The sequence below is a fragment of the Ursus maritimus genome, unplaced genomic scaffold (assembly GCF_017311325.1).
Source record: "Ursus maritimus isolate PB19 unplaced genomic scaffold, ASM1731132v1 scaffold_7, whole genome shotgun sequence".
In the NCBI taxonomy this organism is placed as follows: Eukaryota; Metazoa; Chordata; class Mammalia; order Carnivora; family Ursidae; genus Ursus; species Ursus maritimus.
Window position 1 is genome coordinate 22,383,781 of NW_024426885.1, and position 27,531 is coordinate 22,411,311.

General features: G+C 42.0%; 1 protein-coding gene across 4 annotated transcripts in view; it reads left to right on the plus strand.

The window, feature by feature from the left end:
* The window catches only part of SORCS1 (sortilin related VPS10 domain containing receptor 1), a 485,001-nt gene that overhangs the window by 386,630 nt on the left and 70,840 nt on the right, over positions 1 to 27,531 (plus strand). For all 4 annotated transcript variants that reach the window (XM_040624058.1, XM_040624056.1, XM_008686657.2 and 1 more), the window contains exons 11-17: positions 6,345 to 6,447; positions 6,712 to 6,788; positions 8,650 to 8,741; positions 10,012 to 10,119; positions 11,866 to 11,983; positions 13,824 to 13,954; positions 17,118 to 17,231. In XM_040624058.1, coding sequence (XP_040479992.1) covers positions 6,345 to 6,447; positions 6,712 to 6,788; positions 8,650 to 8,741; positions 10,012 to 10,119; positions 11,866 to 11,983; positions 13,824 to 13,954; positions 17,118 to 17,231 — 743 coding nt within the window. The remainder of the gene's footprint in view (positions 1 to 6,344; positions 6,448 to 6,711; positions 6,789 to 8,649; positions 8,742 to 10,011; positions 10,120 to 11,865; positions 11,984 to 13,823; positions 13,955 to 17,117; positions 17,232 to 27,531) is intronic.

Below are 27,531 nucleotides of genomic sequence, written 5' to 3' on the forward strand. Positions count from 1 at the left end.
CTCTTCCGAGTTGGGACATCATGGTATTTGGCTGGAGAAGCATTGGGTGCACCCGTGCCTCAGTGTGGTCCTCCTTCCCACCACGCACTTTGGAGATTCAATGCCCATGAGGGAGAATTAACCGTAGCACCTAAAGACACTTGCCTGTGAGCGCTCCGGCACCGTAAACGGGTCGTGAGAAATGCCTCCGACACAAAGCACTTAGTGAAGTGCTTCCTGCTCCATCTCCAGCCCAGTTTTAGGAAGTCTTTTTATTTTTTTTTTAAGATTTTATTTATTTTTTTGAGACAGAGCGTGCATGAGCGGGGGGGGGAGTGAAAGAGGGAGAAGGAGAAGCAGACTCCCTGCTGAGCATGGAGCCTTGACTTGGGGCTGGATCCCAGGACCCTGACATCATGACCTGAGCTGAAGGCAGACGTTTAACCAACTGAGCTACCCAGGCGCTTAGGAAGTCTTACTGCCATGCCTCCAGAATATAAATGCAGTATCAGCTTGCTTACTCATCTCCACTGGGACTGTCTTAAGCCAAGCCACCATCATTTCTCACTTGCCCTACAGTGACAGGCTCCCAACTGGCCCTCCTGTCTCTACCTGGCAATCTCTTCTCCACACAGCAACTGATGAGAACTTTCCTTTTGTAATCCAACTTTACTGAGGTAAAACATTCATAAAAAAGTACCTGTTTTAAGAGTATAGTTCGACGAATCTTGACATATGTAGATACCTATGTGACCATTACGACAGTCAAGATAGAACATTTTCATCACCCTCAAAAATTCCTTTGTGCCCCTTTGCAGTCAGTTTCCACTCCCCCGGGGCTAGACAACCACAAATCTGCTTTCCTTTGCTATAGATTAGATTTCTCTTTTCTCAGATTTTATGTAAATGAAATCAACTTGAGCTTTAAAAATTCAGATCTTGTCCCTCCTTTACTTAAAGTTTCTAATGACTTTCTAACTCTCAAGTAGAATAAAATTCCAGTACTTTACCGTGGCCTGTGAGGCCTCATAGAGTCCAGCTCCTGTCTGCTTCTCCTGCCTGCTGTCCACCCTCTGTCTCCCTCCTTCCTTACGTAGGCTGTCCTGTGAGACGACAGCACCTCTTTCCATATCTTTAGCTCGCTGTAGTCCTTTATGTCTTAGGCATTGTATTCACCATTATTTCTTTTATTTTTTTTTAATGTTTTTTTATTATATTATGTTAGTCACCATACAGTACATCCCCAGTTTCCGATGTAAAGTTCGATGATTCATTAGTTGCGTATAACACCCAGTGCACCATGCAATACGTGCCCTCCTTACTACCCATCACCGGTCTATCCCATTCCCCCACCCCCTCTCCTCTGAGACCCTCAGTTTGTTTCTCACCATTATTTCTTTTAAAATGCCATTTCTCTCGTCTGGCTTTTTCTTGGCTTTCAGATTCTTGCCTGATTACCTTAATCTCAGAGGTTTTCCTAAGCTTTCTCTAAGGTGGTACGTGGCCCAACTCTTTTTTATCCATGACTGTTCTCGTTCTCTGAAATCAGCACATGTGTTTGTTAGCTGTCTTTTTTACCTCCCCCTACTAAAATGTGAGCTACATGAGTATAGGAACTGTGGCTGTGTCTCTGGCCACTCCAGAGGATCAGCTCAAGAATCGACCACGTGGCAGGTGTTCAGCATGTGGTGTTGTTATGGGTGTTGTCGGTCTGAAGTCGATGCTCCACTGACAGGTGGTGTTGGAGTTTCATATTCGAACTTGAGTGGAAACTTCCTCTTGCCACTGACCACGACACTGAGGGATCTGTCATAATATCCAACTCTGAAGCTCAGAGGCTCAGGTTGACCCTACAGTTAACAACATCAGTAGGCTCATTAAGACCCAGCAAAGATGAATTAATGGGCTCTGAACGTATGGCACCCAGGAGTCCTTTGGCCTGCCTCCCTCATTAACCCTGTTTGATGTAGTTTCAATCTGAGTTTTAGAAAACAGACTGAGGAAAGGCAATGGCAAAGGGAGTGGGGGCAGGGACCAAAATCACTTATAAAAATCTGCCAAAGGCACAGAATAGGAAAGAAAATCTTTGAGCTACAGGAGACCCGGACCGTTAAAAACCTTCTTTAGGCTTGGGAGCTGGTGGCAGAGAGGAGATAAAAAGTGCTTTTAGATTGTGAGTACTTGGAAAGTGACAGTGTCACCGAAAGCATAGGCTAGTGATTAGAAAGGAGATTTTCCAGCAGGGCTGTTACAAATGTGAAACAGCTTCAGAATTACAGCCCCAAACGGAATGTCCCTGGTAAAATGCATTCTATAGAAATAAGACATCCAGAGTAATTTGGGGCTGTATTTTTAGGACTTTTAGACTGATTGCCCAGAGGGCTCAGCTGGGATTTCTTTTCTCTGAAGAGTGCATTGTACAGTTAGATGGGGTATTACAGGTCATGGTCCACCTGCCTCCAAAGCCTCGGGATTGGGCTCCCAAGAGGCAAGTGTGAGCTGAGCCTGTGACAAATCCTTTGGGTCCTTAGGGAAAGCATAGTGTTCTGTGGAGAGAAGCCGTGACTTCCTTATGGATTCACTTGACAGTTCTCTGTCGGAGCTAAGTAGCCAGCTACCCCAGGAGATTCTTGACGATGCTTTCCACTCCTTTGCACAGGCTGTGACTCCGCATGTTATGTTGTATTGGAGTGGAGCTGAATGCCCCAGACTCAGCCTCTTGGCACAGAGCCCTCTCTCTTCTTTGCCATTGACTCTTTACGAAAAATCTAATGGATTTCTAGTTTCAATTCAGGACCATAAACAGCGCAAATGTGTGTATGCAGGGAGTGGATTTGGAGGATGCTATTTAAGACTTTAGCTGCTGCCTTATTATTTATAAAAGGTCCAGTTTGGCTTTTCAGTGTAATACTCAGATTAGGAGCCCTAGGGATAAGGGTACCATGAAGACAAGACCTAAAGGCTGTTAGTACAGAGGTTGGGGGAAAAAGGAAGTGGACTGAGAAGCTGATTATTCTCAAGTAATCTTAACAGTTTTTTTTTTTAAGTTGATTTAATTCATGTTGGGAGGGGGCATGTCTTATCATTTAGTAATTCTCCGTTGGCCATCCACAGTGCTAGGGTGACAGTAGCTAGTTAATGGATCAATTAAATCCAACAGACATTTATTGAACACTAGCAATGACCAAAGGATTTCACTGGTTAAAATAAGAAAAAAAGAAGAAGAAGGCAAAAGAAAGTATTGGGACCTAGAGGAGTCTGTGAACTCCCTGAAATTGAACACAGGACTCTGTGTGCATTTGCCTTTGTGTATTTTTTCTTGGCATAGAGTCCTTAATTTGCCTCAGATCCTCAAACTCTAGACCTGATCCTGAAAAGATTAAAGCCGAGAGATCTAGTTGCTGCTAGGACTGACCAGTTGATGATATGCCATGCCCTGTGACCGTGTGTGAAGACACAAGGGGCAGTTTGCAAACATGTATGCTGCTCTCTCCATTCTCTGTAAGTCAGCTGCTAGGTCATGGTAGTTTCAGTGTAAAGTTCTGTATTTTTTCATGTGAAAAGATAAGGGGAATAGATGCCTTTGGGACAAACTGTACTTTGGCTCTACTGAATTGGAGATAACTCTGGAAGGATACTCAGATATTTATGACGTGGTTGGTAATGGGAGAAAAGAGGGCAAGAAGGCTGGAGAGAAGGCAGGAAAGGAGAGGCAGACAAAGTGCACCCCGCCTGGAAAAAATGTGCATAACAATTAGAGAGCCTTGTCCTGTGTCCTTGCAGGAATTGGCGGTGGATTGATAGCCATTATAATAAACCTCTCTATTAATTTTTGGTGACTTGACTTTGATAGATGGTCGAAACTGGTCAGGTACAAAAGTTTAACTTAAAAATGTAAAGATGAGTCACTTACCAGTATTTTTCTTTGAACATTGATGTAGACTATATAACTTCCTTGAAAAAAATGGAAGGAGGGGGGAAAAAAGCCACAGAATATTCTCCTCATACCAGTTGGGGGCAATCCAGTACTGCAAATGTGAGAGTGGAGAAAAAAGTGCACCAAAAAGAACACTTCTAATGTTGCTGCTACAGCCTGAACTGGTGTTTTTTTCTTCTCAAATTAATTTATTTAGAGCCTCTGAAAGCCCTAGCAACAGAACAGTGCCGAGATGGCTGATTGAAAATGCCCCCTTTCCTTTGTAACGCCAAGTACCCTATGTCAAATAATCTTTGATCAGGTCAGATGGCAACTGAGCTTCACGGTCTTCTAGACTGTTGTGTGCTGAAGAACGTGGCAAACATCTGGCTCAAGATTGCAGACTGGGTGCTCCCTTAGCCACAGATGTTCTGCTCTGTTGGGCAACACAAAAGGCCCTCCAGGAAGCCCATGTGACCTAGGCTAATCCCCTAGGACTTCTTGACTTCTTCAAATGCCGTGGAGATACTCAACATTAATCTGATGACGTGGTTTATACATTAGCCCAACGTACTTCTGGCATTATTCTGAGTAAAATAGTCAACAAAGGTCTTCCAGGTCCTCACATAAAGCACTGCTTGATACTCCAAGCATTTATTGACTGTCTTTTTTAGATTCTATGCCAGGTTCCACAGAAGACTCAAAGTGTAGTGCTTGATGTTTTCTCTTTATTTGCAGAGTTTATCTCTTAGGAAGGTAAAACTGTACATACCTCAAATAGATAATATGAGATTGCACATGGTCAAATAAACTGTTGTAAATCAGAGAAGGGGAGATCCCGAGAGGCTGCGGCTGTCAGGAAAACTCTCATGGAGGCATGGTTTGCCGTCTCTGCTCTATCCTGTCTCGGAGCGTGTCTGCGTGCAGCACAGCCCTGCCCGGGAACCTCCGCAGCATACAACCGTACCGTTCTCATCTTCCTCTCGGGTAAAGGGATGCCAAACGTTTGGGTCCGACTGACTCTTTTTATAGGTGCAGGCTTCCTTACTCTTATGAAACGTCGTAAAGTAAAAATTCCTTTTTTTGAAAGCCTTCCATGCAATTTGCAGGCAACACCCATCATTTACAATGATCATTATCCCTTGAGAGTTTACTCTGCCTTGGCAGTGAGAAAAGGCTGTGTTGGGATCGACTGTTTCACCTCACCAGTGTTTTGGCCGGTTTCATTCCTGAGCTTAATTTTTAGTTTGTCATTTATTCTATCCCATATAAATGTAATCATTGTATCTCTGTAGCTTTCTGAATATCTGCTGGCTGAGACTTACAGAGCAGAATGAAAGTAATAACAGAGATACATTGGTGATTCCAAAAACTCAAGTTGATAAGATTAGAAAATAATCTTTTTGAGAGATGAAAAAAGATGTGGGTTCAGACACAAACTTATAGTTTCTGACAACCCAGTACCAGAACTGTTTTAAATGAAACTCGTATAAGATTTATTATCCTGTATTTGAAAACTGTTGGTATCTTAATCAGAGAATTTGATCAAGATTTTTACACACCGATAACAAGTCCCTTAAATTTTCATTTGAATTGTTATTACTAGTGCATTTTGTCTACAAGCATGATTTTTATATTGAATAATACTGATTCTGATCCTACCCTGACATGGTACTGTGTTGATTACCTGGTGGATGTTAGGAGAGTTTCACGTATCATACAGCTTCTTCTGGACAACTGAGACTAAGGTCTCCAGTGGACAGTGGCCAAATGGTGCTAGCTGACTTCTTCACATCCCTCCCAGCCTGAGCAAATCTTTTTTCCTGACTTTTTAATCCCATTTTTCCTCCTCTGTCTTATCTGGCTAAACTCTTCTGCTTCTTTTCTTTGTTACTGATATCACTCAGGCCTGAAATGTTCTTTGTCTTCCTGAACATCTCACCTGCAGTTCACACCTTCCCCATCTTTGCCTTAGGCACCATTTTCTCCTTGAAGCCTTCCCTGATCCAAAGCTGGACATAGTCATGCCAGCCTCTAGAACTTCATGTTTCATCTTTACTGATCTTTGGCTGTTACACTAGTCTCTGTTTATGGTAGTCAATAGAAAAATCTTAAATTAAGTACCCCGTAACAGCAGAGACCAAATTTTAGTCAGTATAAGTCTTTCATAAGCTACACCTAGTGCTTTACAGATAGAGTACTGAGGTATTTGTGAATGGCCAAATGGCAATCAAGGCAGTAGATCAGACCTAAAATGAAGATGCTCCCTCCTTCTCCAGTTTGGCACCTGTCTTGTACTTAGTGGACACCAGATATCTGTGGAATAGATGAGTGCATGAGTGAATGGCTAGAGGGGATGGGTGGGTGAATGCATGGATGCTCTGAATCTGGACTTTAAATGACCATTTAGATTATATGCTTTCATGACCCTCATTTCTCCTCTTCTCAGCCTTATTGCTCACTACACCTTCACCTTAAGGTCTCTGAGAATCCCTACACATCAGGGATCATTGCCAGCCGAGACACAGCTCCCAGCATCATAGTGGCTTCAGGTAAGAAGCTTGCCTGGTGGCCTTGCTGTTGCAAATTGTATTTATTTTAAGAAGCTAGATATCAGTGCAGGGAACTTAATGAGCAAGCAAAAATATTTTGCAAGTCACCTAAACCGTTGACCCTGAAGCGACTATGCTGAAAAACCCTGCTCACATACAGTGTTGACAGTCTTGGTCCATCTTGGACAGTGTAGATATCCAGTAGAGCCCATTGTTAGCTTTTGCAAACAGCTCCTTTCACTAATGGTGGCATGCTCTCTCTAGGTAATATAGGTTCTGAATTATCAGACAGCGACATCAGCATGTTTGTCTCTTCAGATGCAGGGAACACCTGGAGGCAGGTAAGAAGGCATCCTGGGTCGAGTTGCTGCAGTTTAAATGACTTAAACATTGTTCAGCTTGGTTAAATCCTGGGAACTCATTCAGCTATACGGAAATCCTAAAGCTCGTCAATGTGTTTATTTTCCTTTTTGTTTTATGAGAGTCTTAAGTAAGTCTTTGAGTTTAGCAAATATTTATGCAATGTGATTTCTTTTTGTCATTCAATAAAAATGACCCTTTTTCCAGAGCCTCTGTGTAAGAAAGTTTATAAGTGACAATGAAGCCAAATTGGATCTAACTGAATTTTTTTCCATGAAGGAGAACCAGGATCCCAAAGAGGTTATTATATAGGGAACATGGAGCCCGGAGGGTAGTTTATACACCCAATACTTAGCTGCCTCCATAAATTCCCCTTGCCTTGGAGTCAGAGTAGAGAGGAATGCAGTGATACAGAAACAGCTATTACCCAGGTGGTATCCTGAAATGTTTAAATTTCACGTGCCGAAGACAGAGTAATAACCATCAGGGTGCATATGTTGGGAAAGGTAGAAATGGAATCACTTTAAACCAACGTGTTTAGCTTAAATGCTTCCTCTCTTTCTTCTAAATGAAAATTAGATACCCGTAGCTTATCAAACAGGCATTTAATGAGGTTTAGCAATCATAACAAGATATGTGCCTAATGCATGGTTGTTACACTTCAATAAATATATTTTAATAACCTACTGACGTTTAATTATCATACAATAACTAGCACCATAAATTGAAATCTAATGCACAGGTAATCACACAGAAATGAGAGCACTCTGCTTTAAATTTTAGACAGAGATAGCCATGTTATGGTCCAGTTACCATTTCCTACCTTCAGACTCTTCGTAGGTCCTCCGTGTGATTCACATGGTTTGAGAAGAGCAAGGCAGGAAAGAAATTTCCTTAAGAAACCTCAGGGCTATTGATCTTGGAAGTATGTAGGAACATGGACTATTAAGCTGCCTCTGGAGAATAGTTCAAGTCAGGATCCCACTTTGTTTCTTCCAGCACCCAAACCAAGCAGACAACTCTCTACATTATAGTCCTGGGATACCTCTTAGGTGTAGGAGGTAAACAGGGAGGAAAATAATTATGTCTGCAGTGTAGCCACAGACAAGGCAATACCAGCGATGCAATTATGAGAAAACAGCACGCCTCTCGTATGGAGAGGACACAGAAATTGTTTGCAGGCTGTCTCCACTTGACTTCAAGTTGATTTCTCCACATTTGGAGAAAAACCTAAATGACACATGTCCCCAAAGTTGATTCCATTTTGATCAGAACTACTTTATGGCTTGGTAGAGAATCTATGATTGAAAAAGAACAGATTTCCTCTGTAATACTTGGAAACTGTGAAATAATTACATCTGGAAAGGGCACTGTAATCCTGCAAGTCCCAACCCCAGGAGTTACTCTATGCCTGGCCTTAGGCAAGTCACATCTTTCTAAATTTTCTCATCTGTCAAAATGAGAATGTTGGAGTAAAGTGTCTCTAAGGTTTCTTCCTTCTAAAGATGTTATATAATATGATGGTAACCCAGTTACCATCTGATATCGTCATCAGTGGGAATCAACAGAACTTACCCAACAAGATGGGAATATAAACATGAATACGTAGCTATTAATTCTTCAGATTTCTTTTGTGGCACACCTAAAAGCATTTTATATAACTCTAATGGTACGTGCGGCCCACCTTGGGAAGCATTGTTTGTAACTGTCTTTCCAAAGATTTGGGGAAACCCTGTTCTGTCACGGGAGGGATTTATGTCCTCAGACGAAGACTAATTCTCTGAACTCCGGGCGTGCGTGGCTGTGGGTGTGTGTCCATGTGGATGTGTTTTCCTCTTGCAGATCTTTGAAGAAGAGCACAGTGTTTTGTATCTGGATCAGGGCGGAGTCCTGGTTGCTATGAAGCACACGTCTCTCCCGATTCGACACCTCTGGTAAAGGCATGAGTCATGCACCGGATGGCTCCATACCGCTAAGCCCAGTTGAGGGGTCAGGCTGTCAGATGGGGACTGTGTCTGTAGTAAGATGTCAACGTCTACTAGAATATAACTGATACCTTTGCTCTATTAAAATAAGATTATTGTCCGCGGTTTCACAAAAGAGGAGAGGAGGTAGAAGGAGGGGAGGGAGGAAGGACGGAAGGGGAGAGAGAGAGATTGAGAAAGAGAAAGATTGAGATTGATTCTTCCCCTGAGAGAGGAGTTGCATGATGCCACTGCCCTCCCCAGTACCGTCCTTATTCCTTCAGCACGCTCCTGGGTCCAGTGGTGTCAGGTACAATGGGCAGAAGTTAAGAGTAGCTTAATGCGTATTCATTATGCGTGTTCTGCACAAAGATCGGCAATTCAGGGCACGTCTCTTCTTATCTCCCTCCCCCAATCCTACTTCCTTCGCTTCCTTTGGCGGGGAGGAACTCTGCCTGTTGTAGGTCTTGCACAGATGGTTGTGTAAGGCCTAACTTCCAGAATGCTTTCCAGTAGACTCCTTCATCTGTGTTTTTGAAAGGAGCTCTCTCCACATGCAAGCTTGTTCAAATCCAAAAGTGTGATTTTCCCTCTGGTGTTAGTTACTTTGGAGACCTACGGGAAAGCTACCGAAGTAAGAGAAACAGAGGCTTAGCTTGAGGGAAGACATCCACAGAGAAGGGCAGAGCAAAGGAAACATCCTGTGTGACCAGCAGGGTTGCAGACCTCTCTTACTCTCAAGAGCCAGTCCCTCCCTCAATGAGTCAGCTAGGATTTGTAACAGGGTAGGAAGGAAGCCGCCAGGATTTGCTCACTTAGAGGCAGCTGGTTCAAGTCCATCTAAGTAGGTCTCAGAAGGCTATTGCTCTTCAGAATCACCAGTCAGGCTTGCTGCTAGATTGTAGTGAGGTTTTGGAGAGGGTCACATTGAGATCTAAGATCTAATAAAATATCCAAATTAAAAAAAAAAATTCTGTCAAAGACTTATTATTATTCCCATTTCATGCAGCTCTCCCCTTATGGCTGTTATAACACATCTGGGTCCCAGATCGCTTGGCTAACTGTATTTCTACCTTCTGATGTAATTAAGAATACTTATTCATATAAAAGGCTCACTTTGACAGTGCCCCGGGTACTTCTAAAATGTATTCTCTCCTGGCTGGTAGGATCTTTCCTCTGAAAGGACTTTTTTTTTTTTTTTCTTTTGAGATCTAATGCCTGTTATTTTTTCTTTCATTAGGTTGAGTTTTGATGAAGGGAGATCTTGGAGCAAATACAGTTTCACATCTATTCCACTTTTTGTGGATGGGGTTCTGGGTGAGCCTGGGGAAGAGACTCTAATCATGACGTAAGTGGAAAAGTATGATGTCTTCTAGTCTTAATTTAAATCCAGACACATGTTGTATTTTGTTTTCTTTTCAAAGATTTTATCTGTTCATTTATGTGAGAGAGTGAGAAAGCATGAGCAAGGGGAGGGGCAGAGGGAGAGAATCTCAAGCAGACTCCATTCCGTAAGCGGAGCCCCATGTGGGGCTCGATCTCGCAACCCTGAGATCTCAACTTGAGTCGAAACCAAGATTCGAACACCTAATAGACTGAGCTACCCAGGTGCCCCCAGAAACATATTGTTTTTAGCAAAGCCTATTCACTTTGCCACTGTTAGATTTGAAATTGCCAGCAGGGTCAGTACATCTGACTTCATGGTTACTCAGCAAAGGGGAAAGAAAAATGTGGGTGGTCATGTTCTTGGCTCTTTACTAATTAGGACACCCACACTGAGGGCTGGCAGCAAAAGGGCACAGCTTGTTTCTTCCTACACTGAATGGGCCTATGAAAATTGGAAGTGATTATGTCAATAGAAAATAAAACTGTAAATTTAAAACTTTAAGAATAAACTCAATATACAGAAAATCACAGACATATAAGAATGATTTCACTTTAAGGCAGAACACAGAGCTTGATCAAAACCCCACAAAGGGTTTTCTTTTTCCCTGGCTCTTTACCTAACCCACTTGTGAGACTATATTAGAAAAATCGTGAGGACAATCTGTTCTTGTGAAATTGTATTTGCACTCATTCTTGTCTGGAAAGTGATGATCATTAATTTGTGAAAGACTTGATTAATGAGTTGCCAGCTTAAGGGTTTCAAAACATGAGCTTTGAATTTGAAATATGAAACTGTGAGGGTTTTTTTTTTTCTTCCCCTGGAAAATTGGACATGGAGAACAGAGAGAAGGTTTTAAAGTAGTCAACCCTGTCATGAATGAAAATTTAAAAATCATAGTGAGTAGTTTGTACTATTTGTAATTTTTTTCTAGTTTTTTCTTCCCTTCTTTTAATGATAGAAGAGATGAACAAAACTTTAATATGCCTAATAGCTGCACTTTTGCCCACCGAACACATAGCCAGATTAGCAATTTGTTCCATAATATGTCCTTATTCAGTTTTCATATTTGCAGAACACAGATGAAAAAGAGCTGACTGGAAAGGCTACTTTGTGGCTTTTCTCCACAGATGGCTGTGACTGGTGACTCAAACACCTCATTAGATTCCGGAGTTTGTCTGAGTGAGGAGAGAATGCAGGGTGCAGACACAGTTCTCACTACCAGGCCCTCCTGCCCCCCTGTCCCCAGGGACTGGGGGGGGGTGTGAAATAGTGCAGAAACCGTGGGAACCACGGGCCTTAGCAAGACAACCTAGATGTGTAGTCCTGGACTCCATGGAAGGCAGCACTTGTGATTGTTTTCTTAATTTCTTTTTCTTTCTTGTCAGCCATTCTTGTCATACAACTTTCAGAAGTGGGTTTTTCCTCAGATTCTACCTGGGTTCTGGGTTCTGGGTTCTGACTCGACCAGTTCCTAGTGGTTTGGCTTTGGTTTTTTGCATGTTAGCGACACTCTCTGAGGCTCAAATGACTCATGGGTGATATGGAGCCAGTAATAGTAACCCTGCTCGTCACTGTGTTTTGAGGACTAAGTGATCTGCTTGATGTAATGTGTTTAACATTACGCTAAGCTCGTGGTAAACACCCAGCACAGGCTAGCTACTGCACTTGCTACCGTTGTGATTATTTTTCTCATTATGAACTCTGTAGCGTGTTTGGACACTTCAGCCACCGCTCTGAATGGCAGCTGGTCAAAGTGGACTACAAGTCCATTTTCGACCGACGGTGTGCCGAGGAGGACTACAGACCCTGGCAGCTGCACAGCCAGGTAGGAGGGGCCGGGCTGAGGGGGAGGTCTCAGTGGAAGGCATGGGGGGTCCTGCAAGTGTAGGAATTGGGGTCCTCACAGCCACAGTTTACCTCTCTGGCTACATCAAAAGCTACATCAATGGCTTTTTTTTACATGTTTTGTGTTCCACAGCAGTAAACAAACTCAACATTTATGGCTTGTTGTGAAGTAATTTCTTTTTTTATTGTACTAGGATATAATGAGATAAAATTCAAATGTGCTTGCCTTAGACTTACAACTCAAAATGAAATACCAACTCAGCACTCAGATCCAAACAGAATTTATTTGAGCATGTCATGTGGGTACAGGGTAGGGGCAGGGGTGAGGAAGGGCTCTCCAGTTTTATCTAGCAATGCAAACAGAGACATAAAATAATAAAATTACCCTCGGGGAGCCGTGCCAGTAAAATCTTTCCTTGTCACCCTGTGATATCTTGGGATTAGGTGGTGCTTCTTGCCTCCTTCCAAGGTACTCATGGTACAAGGGTGCAGAATTATTAATAGGAAGCTTTCCTTCACTCTGGCTCCTTAACCGATCAGCTTTTATCAGAATGCTAAGCTGCAAGCATCTCTCCTCTGATTTCCCAAAGTGGAAGTCATTCTGCAGGTCCCTCCAAAGACGTAGCAGAGGTTTCCCCTGCACAGCCATCACCATATTCAGGCAGTGACCCATCCTATCCCTAAACTTAGACTAAGTACACTGGACCCTTGAACAACATGGCCTTGAACTGCACGGGTCCACTTAGATGCAGATTTTTTTTCAATAAGTACAGTCCAGTGCTGTAAATGTATTTTATCTTCATGATGATTTTCTTAATAAAAGTTTCTCTTCTCTGGCTTACTTTATTGTAAGAATACAGCATGTAATACATATAACATACAAAATCTGTGTTCATCGGTTATTTATGTTATCAGTAAGGCTTCCAGTCAGAAATAAGCTATTAGTAGTTAAATTTTTGGGAAGTCAAAAGTTATACATGGATTTTTGACTATGTGAGAGGGTCAGTACCTCTAACTCCCGTGTTGTTCAAGGGTCAGCTGGAATATATTTACGTATAGATGCGCATATGCGATGGAGCCGGTTAAAGTGAATTTGTTCAAGAGACAAAACTCTTTTCTGTCCTTCAGACACAAAGCTGTGTTTGACAGTTGGGCTGCATCGCTAGAATTGTATATACTCTTTTTGGAGACTCAACAATAAAATTATTGCTCATTTACATTGCTGTTATTTTCCCTTTGGGGATCCACAGGCACTGTGATATTCAAAGCTTTTATTTATTTTGTGGAGAAACACTGAGTTTAGTTCTCTCACTTGTCTGGTAGATGGACATTAAATCAGTGCTATAAAGTTGTGTGGGCAGAGGCATAATAAATTGAGGCAAAATGGATCTTTATATTTCTTAGCAATACTCTTCTTTCATATGCTCATAAATGACCAAGTGCATAAATCTTTTATTATAGAAGAATTGAACTTAATTACCATAGATTTGTTGGCAATACATTCGTTATAGGCCAAGTCTGTGTTGTCTGTGTGTCCCTCATAGCATGGTGCCTCATACCTTGCCAAGCAAAGGTTTGCTGAATACATGAGGAATTAAGGACGTTTTTTTGACATACCCTCCATGCTTCTTAGAATTGTCTTTATAGTTGCATTCTACACTAGGGTTCTAGACATCAAAAAGAAAATGCCATTAGCAAAAGTCAGGCTGCCTGCGTCCAGATGACACTAAGGCTTGGGAGCATCTCCCCAAGTGTCTTGATGTGGAGCAGGGAAGGTCCAAGCATGTACCCAACTGCATGAGATCCTTGTGTCCTTACAGGGGGAAGCATGCATCATGGGAGCAAAAAGGATATATAAGAAGCGAAAATCGGAGCGCAAGTGTATGCAAGGAAAATATGCAGGAGCTATGGAATCTGAACCCTGTGTCTGCACAGAGGCCGATTTTGACTGGTAAGCTTGTGCTGTCACACACCGTGGAGTCATTCCGTGTATCAAATCCACATGGGTCTTAATGAAACCTGAGATTTGAAATAATAGTAGCATATACACATGCTGTCACAGGCTTCATATTCTTATGAAATTACCTCTTGACGACAACATGGTTTATTAGCTACGTGCATGTGATTATGGAAAAACTAGGAGTTTCTTTGGACTGAAAGAGGATTCACAAGATGGCTGATAATTAGCTTCACATATTTGATAGATCTCAGGACAAAAAAAAGAGACCACATCCACCCCTAGTTGCTTCAGACAACAACTCTGAAAACAATAAATTGACTTTTCAGATGGCAAATATATTTGTGCTTAAGGTAAAGACTTTCTAGATTCTAGGTTCTTAGTAGAACAATGACCTTATAAGGCAGTAGATTTGCTGTCCCTGGAAGTTTTCGGTCAGCGGCTAGCTAGCTAACGATTGCTTGTGCAAGGTGTGGAAGACTTTTCTGACTAAAATGCAAGGATTGATTCAGTGGTGTTGGCAATCTATGGTTCTGTGGACCTGGTGGTACCGAAGACTTCTCCCTCTTCTAGGATTAAGCTAGGATAAACTGGAAAGGACCGAGAAATTTGAGCGCCATAGCATTGTTTTCGAAACATTTGGTAAGCGGAAAGCTAGCCTGTGGGGTCAGTGCTGCCCTTGCTCTGTTCTAGGTCAGGGTTTGGCCTTCAGGCGAGGTTGGAAATGATTGAGGATGAGTAGGTGGTAACTCCCTGAATCATATCCATCTCATTTAATACCTTTTTTCTTCTTTTCTTCCTTTTTCTTTAAATTTACGTATACGTTTTGGTTTAGAGAAAGCAATTGCTGAATATATATGTCAATGTTAAGTGATTGAAACTTGACTCACATAAGAAACAAAAGTCATTCCTTTAATACTGGATATCTGCCTGTATAGCTGTCACAGGTCCCTTATCTGATCATCAAAATATCAGTGACTGGGCTGAGATACTGTGTGTGTACACATCATATAGCTTAGAGAAAGTAAGTCTTCTCTCGTGGTAGACCTCTGGAGACATTCTCTGAATAAATAGTCCTGTGCCAGCCTGCCAGAATTGACCACCAGCCCTCAGTCTGATAACCCAAGGCTGTTCCCCTCTTGTTGGTAGACAAGGCAAGCCAAGAACCAGTGCTGTATCTCTTGGGCTCAGCCAGAGGGCAACAGAACTTCAGTTACATTGGAGCTCACAAGGAATTCTTCAGGGGCCTTCCCAGCGTAACTTCTGTTTTAGCCAGTGCACCATTATTAACAATGATAAAAGTATCCTATCCCCACCCTACCTTTCAGGATTGACACCCTGAAATGCAGTCACAGGGAAAACTTCCATGGAATTTTAAAGTCCTTCATTCCATCCCTCTTTCTGACTGCTTCTCCTCTATCCCCTCTATTCAAGGAGGGTTTGTAAAGGAAGTTAACATTTTATCTTAGTCATTTAACTTCAGGCTTACCACGTAGTCATCCTTTCATAAAGAGCAAATTTATTCTGGTAGAAAAGAAAAAAGAAAAAGTGACATGAGATGTCCTGAGTCCCTGATTTTTCCTGAAAATACTGTTTTGGGGGGGCATCTTTTCTACAAGGTTCCAAAATAAGTTGTTTTTTTGTTGTTGTCATTGGCATGTGTTGTATTTCTTTTTCAGTGTTAAGCTAGTGTAGAGTGAAAGGAACATAGGGTAAGGAAGGCAATTAGGCTTCTCCTTTTCCTTATCTCTTACTCCCCTACAGACTTGGCCCAATTCTTATGTTCATTTGTGATTGGAATCTGCTACTCATACCGCTAACAGAAATGTATTCTGAGAAGTGGGTAATGAATCATAAATGAGGCCATTTTAAGGTTTTCTGGTCAAATGGGATTTTTGTTTACTGCAAGATTTCTAAAACTATTTTGGAAGACTCACCATGACCTGTTGAGTCTCTACCAGTAGCTAGAGCTTCGGTGATTCCACTAGACTGCAGCATAAGAAAAGGTGGTTGTCACTAAATGTTCCCTCTCAGCTTGGCTGTCCCCTGGACAGTCCCCCAGATGACCTTGCCTGCCATTCTTCAGCATTTGTAAAGTAATTCCCTGAAATGAACACCGGGTGTCCTGTAGGCAGCATTTCTGAAGTCTTCCTATCCATGCTATGTTGAACCAGCACCGAATCCAGCTGATATGTGCAGAATTCTAAGTGCCAGCTGCCTGGTGACAGGCCCCTTGGCTAAGCCTGTTTCTCCCTTCCCGCCCCTTGTGTGCCAGCATCTCACCTCCAGTCCACAGATGGGCCAATTCATACTAATGCTTGCTGGTTACTGTCTGCGATTTGTCTGTGCACGTGGAGGTACAATTTGTTGTCATCCTCTGTGCCCAAGTTCGTCCTCCAGAAGCCAAGAATATCAGGCCATGCAGAGGCCGCTGGAGGCAAGAAAGAGAGGAGATGGAGAGAAAAGTCTTTGACTCTTTCCAAACTACAGAGAGGATTTAAAGCAGTTAGACCCAGCTGACAATGCTAACTGACTCGGACAAAACTTTTCCTTGGGGGAGTGCTCGTGACACCCCTGAAGGACATTTCCTTTTCTGCTGTGACTTTGAAGCATATGGAGTGTGCACAGAGAGACCTGGCTCAGCTCTGCTTGGTAGATCCAGATGTCTTGGAAGAGCACCCCAAAGACATCAGCAGTAATGAGAATTGTGCCACATGTGGCTGGGTTTGCTTCAGTGATGTGTGCACCAAGACTTGAGCTCCCACCGTTGCCAGTTTTCTGACTGCAGCTTTCTTGGGGCCCAACCACCATCAGTATTATGTGTTCTCCTCATGAGAACATAATCCACTCGCTCAGTTTAAAGCCATTTTACTTGGAATTATTAGTCATCAGACCTCCGTCTCTACACAGGCTTCTCTGTTGCTTTCAAGTCAGCTTTTCTGGAAATGGGTTTTGTAGGATATTGTCATGGGTAATTAATTGATAGATCCTCCACAGAGGGAAAAAACAGTTCCATTTTTTGGAAAGGTATTGATTCAGTGAGTTCTTGTTTTTTGACTAATTGGCTAGAGTAGAAGTTGGCTGTGCGCTACCACGAAACTGTTCTCAGTAATTTTGCCACCTACTGAAAGGTCTCTCTTGGCTCTTTCCCCCACAGCGACTATGGGTATGAGCGACACAGCAATGGTCAGTGTCTGCCAGCATTTTGGTTCAATCCGTCTTCTCTGTCAAAGGACTGCAGCTTAGGACAGAGTTATCTCAACAGTACTGGGTGAGTGTCTGAGGTGGTTGACCTCTGCTGTTTTGCAGCCGGTGTTAAACTTACAGAATTATGTCTGATTGAAGACCGGGCCTTTTTCATTACAGCACGATGTGTTTGGTTTTGTTCATGTTAGTAATGCAGCACAGATTTGTATTAATAGTGCAATTTTCATCTGAGAATAAGACCTCAGTTGCAAATAAAGACACAAAACAGGTTCCTTGGATGTAAACGATGATGATAATCCATAAATTCCTTCACTTTTTGATACTTTATTTCAGAACTATTTCTGTGAAGCTACCTTTCCCCCTTACTGCAGCTCTGTGAAGAGGGCCAAGTAAATATTTCATAGGTGCATTTCCTAGCGAACAAAGAAGCTCACTGACTTTTCAAGAGCACACTGCTGTTAGTTGAAACATGTTTCATTTTCTTCCTCTGTCCAGTCTTGACATGTTTAGGGCATGCATTCTGATCTTTATACATATGGAATCAGATTCTAAAAGTTTGTGTTTAATGTTTTGTGTTGTAGAGCTTATCCAATATTATTTAAGAAATACCATAAAAGAGAAAACATTTCGTGACTTTTCCATAAGTGGGGTTGATGTTTATAGACTTTAAAAATATTATGTGGAACTCAATTCAAACAATATGTAAAAAGACATCTTTGAGCCATTTGGAGAAATGGAATATGGTGTGGTGATTAGGTGACGTATTAATCAGGGATCCCCAGAGAAAGAGAACCAATAGGAGATCATATAGATATAGAGATATAATATATAGATATAGATATAGATATAGATATAGATATAGATATATAGATAGATTCATTATAAGGAATTGGATCACATGATTATGGAAGTGGCAAGTCCAGGTCCCAAGATCTGCAAAGGAACTTGGCAAGCTGGACACCAAGGAGAGCTGATGGTTTGTTTCTAGTCCAAGTCTGAAGGCAGGAGAACCAGGAAAGCTGATGGTGTAGGTCTGTCTAAAGGCCAGAAGGCTCAAAACCCGGGAGGAGCCAGTGTTTCAGCATGAGTGTGAAGGCAGAAGAAAGGCAAATTTCCAGTTTGAAGACAGTCAGGCAGAAAGAATTCCCTCTTGCTCAGGAAAGGGTAAGCCTTTTCTGCTATTGAGGCATTCAGCATACTGGACAAGGCCCACCCACCCTGGGAGAGCAATCTGCTTTACTCTATCTACCATTTTGAATGCTAAGCTCATCAGTAACAACCCTCACAGAATCACGCTGAACAATGTTTGACCGAATACCTGAGCACCCATGAGTCAAATTGACTCATAAACTTATCTATCACATGAGTCAAATTGACACATAAACTTATCTATCACAGGTGATATTATATTTATCTAAATAATAAATATTTATATTATATTATATTATATTATATTATATTATGCTATATAATGCTAAGCTCATCAGTAACAACCCTCACAGAATCACGCTGAACAATGTTTGACTGAATACCTGAGCACCCATGAGTCAAATTGACTCATAAACTTATCTATCACATGAGTCAAATTGTAATGGTATTTTGGTTTGGCTAAATAAAAAAAAAAGAAAAGAAACCTTATCTTTTATTTATTTATTTATTTGTCAGAGAGAGAAAGAGAGAGCACAAGCAGGGGAATAGCAGGCGGAGCAGGCAGAGGGAGAAGCAGGCTCCCCACTGAGCAGGGAGCCCTAGGCAGGACTCCATCCCAGGACTCTGGAATCACGACCTGAGCTGAAGGCAGACACTTAACTGACTGGGCCACCCAGGTTCCCCAAAACCTTATCTTTTAAAGATACATGATGTGTGACATTTGTTTCAAAATGTTAAAAAAAAGCAGGTATCAAAAATGTTTGAAAATGAATTAATGGGGGGCAGAGGTATTTATTATACTCTTTCCTCTCATTTGTGCATATTTGAAAATCCTGATCTTAAAACATGAAAAAGAGAGGAACTAAGGAAGGAAGGGGGAGAGGGGGAGGCCTCACCAGCAGGCCTGTCCCACTTGAAAATTGCTCTTCTCATTTCTCATGCCAGCTGCAGGGCAGAGGTGAGGATGTCCACATTTCCATTTGTGTGCTTCTGTATTTGAAATGCTTAAAAAGTTTTTTAATGAAGAAAACAATTACCATAATAGCATTACTGCTCTTCTAAAGGAGGGAAACAGCGCAGACTTGTACCCTCAAATGTTCTTATCTCTGAGGTTAGGGATTCCTAGAACTTCTGAATATAGGAATAAGCTGTGATCGGTGAGGCCTTCAGCGTGCAGCACTCTGGGAACACCCGAAAGGGGGCTGCTGAAATGAGTACATTTAATGGTGAAGGAGCACCGGAGAACTGTTTTATTACTTGCACGCACCAGCATGTTTAGACATTGTAAAGGGCAGTAGGAACCCCTAACGCTAGTTTCTGAGTTCATTTTTTTTTCTCACTAATTCAGTCAAGGAAGTTATATCATGTTCTCTCTGGTACTGATGAGGGGAGGTCCCAGTACAGAGGGGTCTAAATTATTCTACATGCTGCTCAAGTCACTGGAAGAAGGCAGAGTGTAGGCAGTGACCCTCTTCAGCAATTGAGAATACACACACACACACACACACACACACACACACACACCATTATAGGCTACTCTTAAACAGGTTTCCCCATTCCTTTGGTAAACTTTGTATATGAAATTCAAGTAAACCCTGACTTCTATAAAATAAAACATCAAAAATGATTAAATCATAATAAGTAATCTATGCAATGGGATTTTTCATCTATGCCCTATAAAATTAAAATTTCAGTTAAAAATGTGATTCAGCAGGAAGTGTCCNCGTATATAAATGTTTGTCAATGAGTGAAGTTTATTAATCACGGAATCACAGGCATTATTCCCTAGGTCTCACCTCCCCTCTTGGAGACTTGTTCATATAAGTGGGTATTACATGATAGCGTCTGACCCAAAAAACTTTTTGTTAAGTTACCACATCTACTGGTTTCATCCACTCCATTCAGACTTTTTCCAGAAAAGCATCCACCTCAGCGAGTGAGCTTGTGTGAAGAGGAGATATGATCAACTCCAGCCATCGGCAGGTAGGGTAAGTGCCTTGCTCTCAAAAGCAAGGTGCTCACCAGTGGAGGAGTGACAGGGCCCTGTGGGCTAAAGGTGGGGGAAGAGTGTGAATAGTAACCCCACTGATCAGCATATTGCCTCCCCGTACCTTCTGCATTAAGAACAAGAAGACCTTTAGCTGGTACAGGTGCCTGAAATCATCTTCAAAGAAGGCCTCATCCCATCAAATTCCTGTTTACTGTGTCCGTAGCCAACTGAAAAGTTGGCAAGAGGTAAAGTATAGATGAAATTGGAAAAGAACGCAGTGTCCCTCCAGCCCTTCACCCCAGAAGCCCCGCTGGCTATGTGTGGACTCAGTGGCATTTCTCGAGCAGACTCAGGATTTAATGTTGTAGCCACTCTGCTGCTGCCATCAAACATTTGGCTTTTCACTGAAAAATATTTACTTACGGAAGAAGTATATACATATGTTTTCTGTTTTAAAAAACCGATTTAGATCATCACCCATATCTTGCCCCCTTTCCCTGCACAACTGTGATCTCTTCGGTATGCATGCTTCCAGACACTTTGCGTTTGCCAGCAAAGAATTATGCCAAGAAAAAACATACAAAATTAATTTGGGAGGTTGTTCTTACATGTCATTTCCTACTAGATATATTATTTTCCTATTTTGCTTTTCATTCAGAAATGTATCTTAAACAACTTTCTAAGACAGAGTATATAGGACTATCTTCCATCTAGTTTCTTTTAATTTGAGAGTATTAAGACTCCTGGTATTGCTTCGTCATCCCATCGTGGATATTTGGGTTATTTTCTATTTTCTGCTGTTATTAACAATGTTGCAATCAACATCCTATACCATAATAATTGTTATAAAAACACACAAAGATAATTGGATTCTCTTTTGGCAATTAGAAGTGTTTCTGCTAACTTGTAAAGCAAATCCCACCAGCCAACTGCTTACTTCTTAGACCTGAGGATCCAGGCACACCAAATATTTCCCCAGAAGGATTAAAACACCAGCTTCCGGTTCACAGACTGCCAGGAGTCCCACACATTACAGATTCATTTGTATTAACTGCCGTCCTCCTTTAAAACACAAATGCCAATAGATTCTCTAAGGAAAAGCTGAGTGGGATTTCCCAAAGTAACAAAGTAAGGAAGATCCCTTCAGGCGAAAGGAGTAAGAGATGATCAAGCTGAAAGGGTCACCTGACGCCAGTGCCTGGAAGTCCATGATAGACTAAGGAGTCACCGTGCACCCTCAGTCTCTCCCCTGTCAGCTCTAGCCACCCGCGGCCATCCTGTGCTCTGTCAGAACGGATCCTATGTTGGCATCAGGCCGGGATGAAGTGCAGAGGAATCACAGGGCAAGGTCAGCCTGCGAATGAGAGCATCCGTCAGTTGTACTCCCCAGGCGCCTCTCTTGCTTCACCACACCCCTTCCAGCAGAGCCCATGTGCCAACATGCATCAGAACTTGAACTTTTGAAAGGGTCTATTGTACGACCGCCCCTTGTCGGTGAAGTTTAACAAGCAAATCTCCCAGCAGCACCTCCTGAGAGTTTGGTTCAAAGCATGCAGGTAAACCTTCCTTTTCCTCACCTTACAAATGGTTATGGTTGCCTTTACGGTCACCTTATCGCCCTGTATATATAGCAGTGTTCACAGGTTTGCTTACTTCACCAGAATGGAGAAAGTCTAGCATCGGTTATTATTATGCCTGACGGAAATACTATTTTTGGGAGACGCCAAAATTTTTATCAGCTACACTGTATAGACATGAACAGTCACACCTTTTGTTTTAGTCCTTGGCCAGGTCTTAGAAAAGACAGGTGGAATAAGAGCTGAAATGAGTGCAAAGTGTTCCTCCAGGTGGCTGGCGCTACCTGTCCTTGGTCCTTGGTCCAGTGGCGTCTGATTTCTAAGGTTCATACCATGGAACCACATGTGAGCAAAGTTCTGCCACGTTCTCCACTGTAAGCTCCCTGCCTCTTTTCACCCTTTGCCCTCATACCTTCCCCACGCCAGTTCATGGAAAGCCAGGAGGCCGATAGGGAGGCCACAGCAGGAAGTGAAATATAAAGGGGATGTTTTGTCTGGTGAAAAACAGAAGTATTTTAGAATGAAACAAGTAAGGGTTTTAAATGACTTCTGCCATTTACTGTTATCTTAGCAAATGGCTTCCTTTCTTTGAGCCTTCACCTCTTAATCTATAAAATTTTGCTATCTGCTCTTGGGGTTTGACTTAAATACGGCACTGTATATAAAGCATGTAGCCCAGTGCCTGGCGGATAGTAGTCACTTTGCAAAATGCAGATACCGTCACCAGTAGTCATCGAAGGGCTCCTCTAGAGTGAAGGAAAAAAGAGGGGAGACATTGTTTTATTATGTATCTGTAGTCCCGACATTTATTTGACCCTTAATAGTCACCGCAACACTGAGAGCTAGGACATATTTAATCTAAGCTCCTGTTTTTTTGTCTATAAAACAAACAATCACCTGCATACACTCATAAAGTTCCATGATTAAAAACTACTAGGCATCAAAACATGTGTGCGTCCCTCTCTACCACTCAAGGCAGATAACACATTTACCTGATTAGTGAACAAGTTCCTTTAGTCCAAATAGAATAAAATCAGTATTCATTCATGTATTTTCTTGCCTTTCAGTGCTGAAATTACCCGAAATTTGTTTCTCTTTGTTTTTCCATCTGTGTCTATAAATATCTCAGTTTGCACACACACAAAGCACAGTCTCTAGTTGTACATATATATGGTTAAATCTTGTTTATACGGTTTTGGATCCAGGGAACATGCTGCAAATTTAAGTTGCTAAATTAACTAGGACATTGCTTGTTTCATGCCAACCGTAAAAGATTCTGTAAATATAAAATAAAGTGGGCATTGGGCTGGTTTATTATAAGAAACCGAGATAATCTTCTCAAGGGACAGATTTCTTCTTGCTATTAAGCTAGAGATATTTCTAGATGTGTTAAAAGAAAAAAAAGTATGTGTATAGAAATTTCTGTCTGTGGAGTTTCTTTTGAGAAGCCATTAATCCCTCCTAAAAGAATGTACAATGACAGCTCTTACCATTCCTCAGGGTTAGTTTCTTAATATACTACAAAGATATTGGGAGGCTTAAAAAAAGATTTTTAGCATTAATTTTTAACATTAATTCAGTATCTGTAAGAACATTTAGTGGGTTTGGGGAGATTTATATATATATGTGTGTGTGTGTGTGTGTGTGTGTGTGTGTGTGTATACACACACATATATAAATTCTAGCTAAATAGTTAACTCCATACTATCGACATACATTTGGAATGTTTTAAAAATGCTTTCTAGACACATACTCCTTTCTGTATCTGCCATGAGAACACTTAGACCCTGGCTAACCCGCCATTGCCCTAGAGTTGCTATTTCCAGGGGCTTTGAGGGCTGTGGTCTTTTCCCAGATGACCCCGCTCCTTTACCTGGAGGCGATTTTATGTTCAGTCTGATCTGCTCAGCAAGATTTTTCAGTGTGCGTCATGGAGAATAATCGGTCTAAAAGTGGTGTATGTGTTTACAGTCCCCAGAAAGGAAACCACTTGCATAATTTACAGACTCAACACGGCAGGGGCCTGTGTAGAGGTTCTCTAGCAAAGAGCCATGCAGTGTCACAGCAGACACTCAATAAAGGGTTGTGGCTATGAAGTTGACTCTTGAGAGCACCTTGCTTAGATGTGGTTTTCCATGTTTTCAGGGGATGACATTATTGGGTTGGAAAATGAAGAAGAAGGTAAATGTCGCTGTGTGGAGGCCTGGTTCCTCATGCAGCTGTTGTTGCCCACATCAGTGGTATTGGCGTTAGGGATTCTTATCCAGGTGGTATGGCATGGTGTCAAGAGACACCAAACTCAATCCAGAGGCCCAGAGCTGCTGATCACCTCCCGTGTAACCTTGGCAAACTCTAAATATCTACTTTTATTTACGTGAAAAAAGGAGGGGTTGTATTGGATGATCTCTGCTATCCCTTCAGACTCTGATGTGTCCGTGACCAATTTGAATTGATTCAGTATTAGGATTCCTAGGACTGCAGGTGCTCAAAAAAAGGAAGATTTCTTTATATAATTAATTTTCCCTTCACCTAGTTTCCTCCTGTGGTCTCCTAATCCCAAGTCCTGAGAACTGTTCCTTTGAAGAGAGAAACTCAGAGGACCTGCTCAGTCAGCCATGGAACCACATTATTTCCGAATGTTGGTGTTAAGGCTACACACAGGGTTTTTTGTTGTTGTTGAAACATGGGCACATTGGGGCTAGGAAGATTTTAAGTCTCAGTCATACACTGTCCCTTCTTTATTCCTAAGGCTTGCTCCATTTTTTGTTTTGTTGAGGGTTGTAACACAGCACTTTTCCCTTGAAAGCAAAGGCACATAGTGCAATCCAAGAAAATAAACCATTTAAATTCTTCACATTGTGAGCACAAACGAGGGACACCATAGCTCAGTGACGGTAAGACCTGCCTCGCTTCAAGAAGACCTACAGTCCCAGCTCTAGCTTGGTCATGACATGAGGTAACTACTCTAAAAAGGGAAGAGACAACTTCACAGAGAAACATGAATTCTAAGCTGATTTTTAAAGAATGAATAAAAGCTTGACAGGAGGAAAGAATATCCCAGAAAGCATGAACCGCACAAGAAAAAAGAAGGCATGTAAGCTTGAGTGTGGCTTGGGCTCAGGAAGCATGTTGGGAAAGAGCTGAAGCTGGGAAAATGCACTGAGAGATAGCGGACTGTACTTAAAACTTTAACTTGGGGGCACCTGGGTGGCTCAGCCGTTTTAGTGTCTGCCTTTGGCTCAGGTCATGATCCCCGGGTCCTGGATTGAGTCCTGCATCAGGCTCCCAGGTCCGCAGGGAACCTCCTCCTCCCTCTCCCTCTGCCCCTCTTCCCTGCTCGTACACTCTCTCTCTCTCTATCTCTCGCTCTGCACTCTCTCCCAAATAAATCTTTAAAAGAAACAAACAAAAAACCTTTAACTTGACACTCTGTGAATAAGCCCACAAGAAGTTGTGAATGAGTCTAAGAAAAATTGACATGGTCCGGTTTAATCTTAAAATAATCTTGGCAATAAGAGTGCCATTTCTCTTTTCTGGAAACTTGCTGTATAATAGCAAGTTCATGTTTAATACTTTAAATACTAACTTTTTAGCTAATACTGATATTTTAATATTTATTAAGTTTCTAACAATGCACCACACATTAGGCTAAGCCCTTTTGAATGCAGTATCTCATTTAATCCTCCCAAGAATGTTATTGAAAAGATTCTATAATTGTCCCTATTTGACAAGCAGAGAACCCAAGCATTAGAGAAAGTTTGGGTAGGTGCCCAGGTTCATCCAGTAAGTGCCTGAATTTAAACTCAGGCAGTTTGATTCTACGACACTAGTTTTAACCACCAGGGCAGTGGTCTTTAATTCTGGACGCACACAAAATCACCAGGGGAACTTAGAACAAAAACAAAAACACACTAATGCCCAGAATTCTCAATTAAATCATAATTTAATTAATTCTCAATTAAATCAAGACTTCTGGGAGCAGGATCTTGGCATCCATTTATTTTAAAAGTGCCTGCAAGTGAGTCTAAAGGACAGACAGGGTTGGGATCTACTGAGCCTAGACTATACTGTCACCGTAACTTAGAGTGAAGAGTCATAAACATCCATATTCTACCACCACCCCAAAATTACAAGAGAAACAAACAAACAAAAAAACCCTACTAAGTAGTAAAATCACAGACTATGATGACTTTCGTGGCTTTTTTCCAGTGTTACACTCACAGAGAATATCTGTGGCCTTCATCTGTGTTAAGACTGGCAGGAAACACAGAAGAAAAATCAAAGAAGGTGGGGGTAAAAAAGAAAAGATGACAAAGGGGTTTCAAGATGGGAAGGAAGAGAATGGTTGAAGTTGGGGCTGTTGAAGTAGTAAGACTCTACTGATGAGCGGTCGGTAATATCAAAGGCACATTTGCAGGATGTTTCCTTTTCGGTAATTGTACAAAGACTCCCTTGCCATTACGAAGCACTTTTCTTCTTGGCAGATTGAAGAATGCTTTACCAACGAAATGCATCCCAGTAATACTCAGAGCTTAGGTCCAACGTAATCATAAGTTGCCTTGTTATTATGGAGGTAGCAGCCCCATTTAATAACATATTAAATGCATTATTCATTTATGTAACTCAGACCCAGGGACAGCTGCTGGGATGAAAATAGAACCATTCTGTAATGCAAAAAGCAGGTGTGTGCTTACTTGAGTAAATGAACTCTGTATTTCTGCACAATTTTCTTCTAAATTTCAGGGACAGGTCTGGGTAGGGCTAATGCGATGCCATTTTCATCCAGGAAATAAAATGGTTTCAGAATGCTTTTTAATGAGCATTTTTTAAAAAAATTACCAACAGTCTTCTCTGTGGCAGAATCCCAGGGGGGATGGATTCGTGCTTAGGATTTAAGCAGAACTGTTGCTGCAGGATTCAGGAAAGCCTGGGGCCATGACTGGTCAGAAGAGCGACAAACAAAAGGAATGTACTCTAGCTGATGATGCCTGTAGTGACGGTGAGCCCGTGCCTCTAGAGCCGCTCGCCAAGACAGTCACAGGTGTGCTTGGATGCTAAGTGATTAAAAATCAAACCTGCCTTTAGTTTGCATGGCGCCTTGCCTCTGAAGCAGGCAGGGAGTTTCTGATGCGCAAACTCACTGGGATGCCTTAATTACTGTGTGACATTGCTGGTCATTCTCTTGCTGCCATTGCTGGTACCAGAATGTCAGCATTCTCCAATGATGACACCTTTTTTTATTTTTCCCCTTCTCTCTCCCACCTGCCATTATTTTCTCTGTTAATCAGCATGCACTCATAAGCACCTACAATGGATTTACTTAAATAGTAGATGGAATGATCTTAAACATGCGCAGACTAGATAATGACCAATGGAACAGGTAGGGATCCTAGTGCAGGAGCAGAGAGTTCCAGGCTGCCTTTTGGGCTGGGTGTTAAGCCCTTAGTTGCTGGATTGTGAGGCAAAGCAGGGACTCCGAAGGTAAGGATTAGTCACAGCTGGTTCATGAGTGAGGTGCTTGAAGGGTTTGGGGACAGTAGTAATAACCAACTGCTGTGCAGATATTTCAACCTTTAAAATGACACCAGTCATGCCAGTGTGGACCTCCTGATTCTCAGCTTTGCATGTCCCCAGGGACAAGGACACCC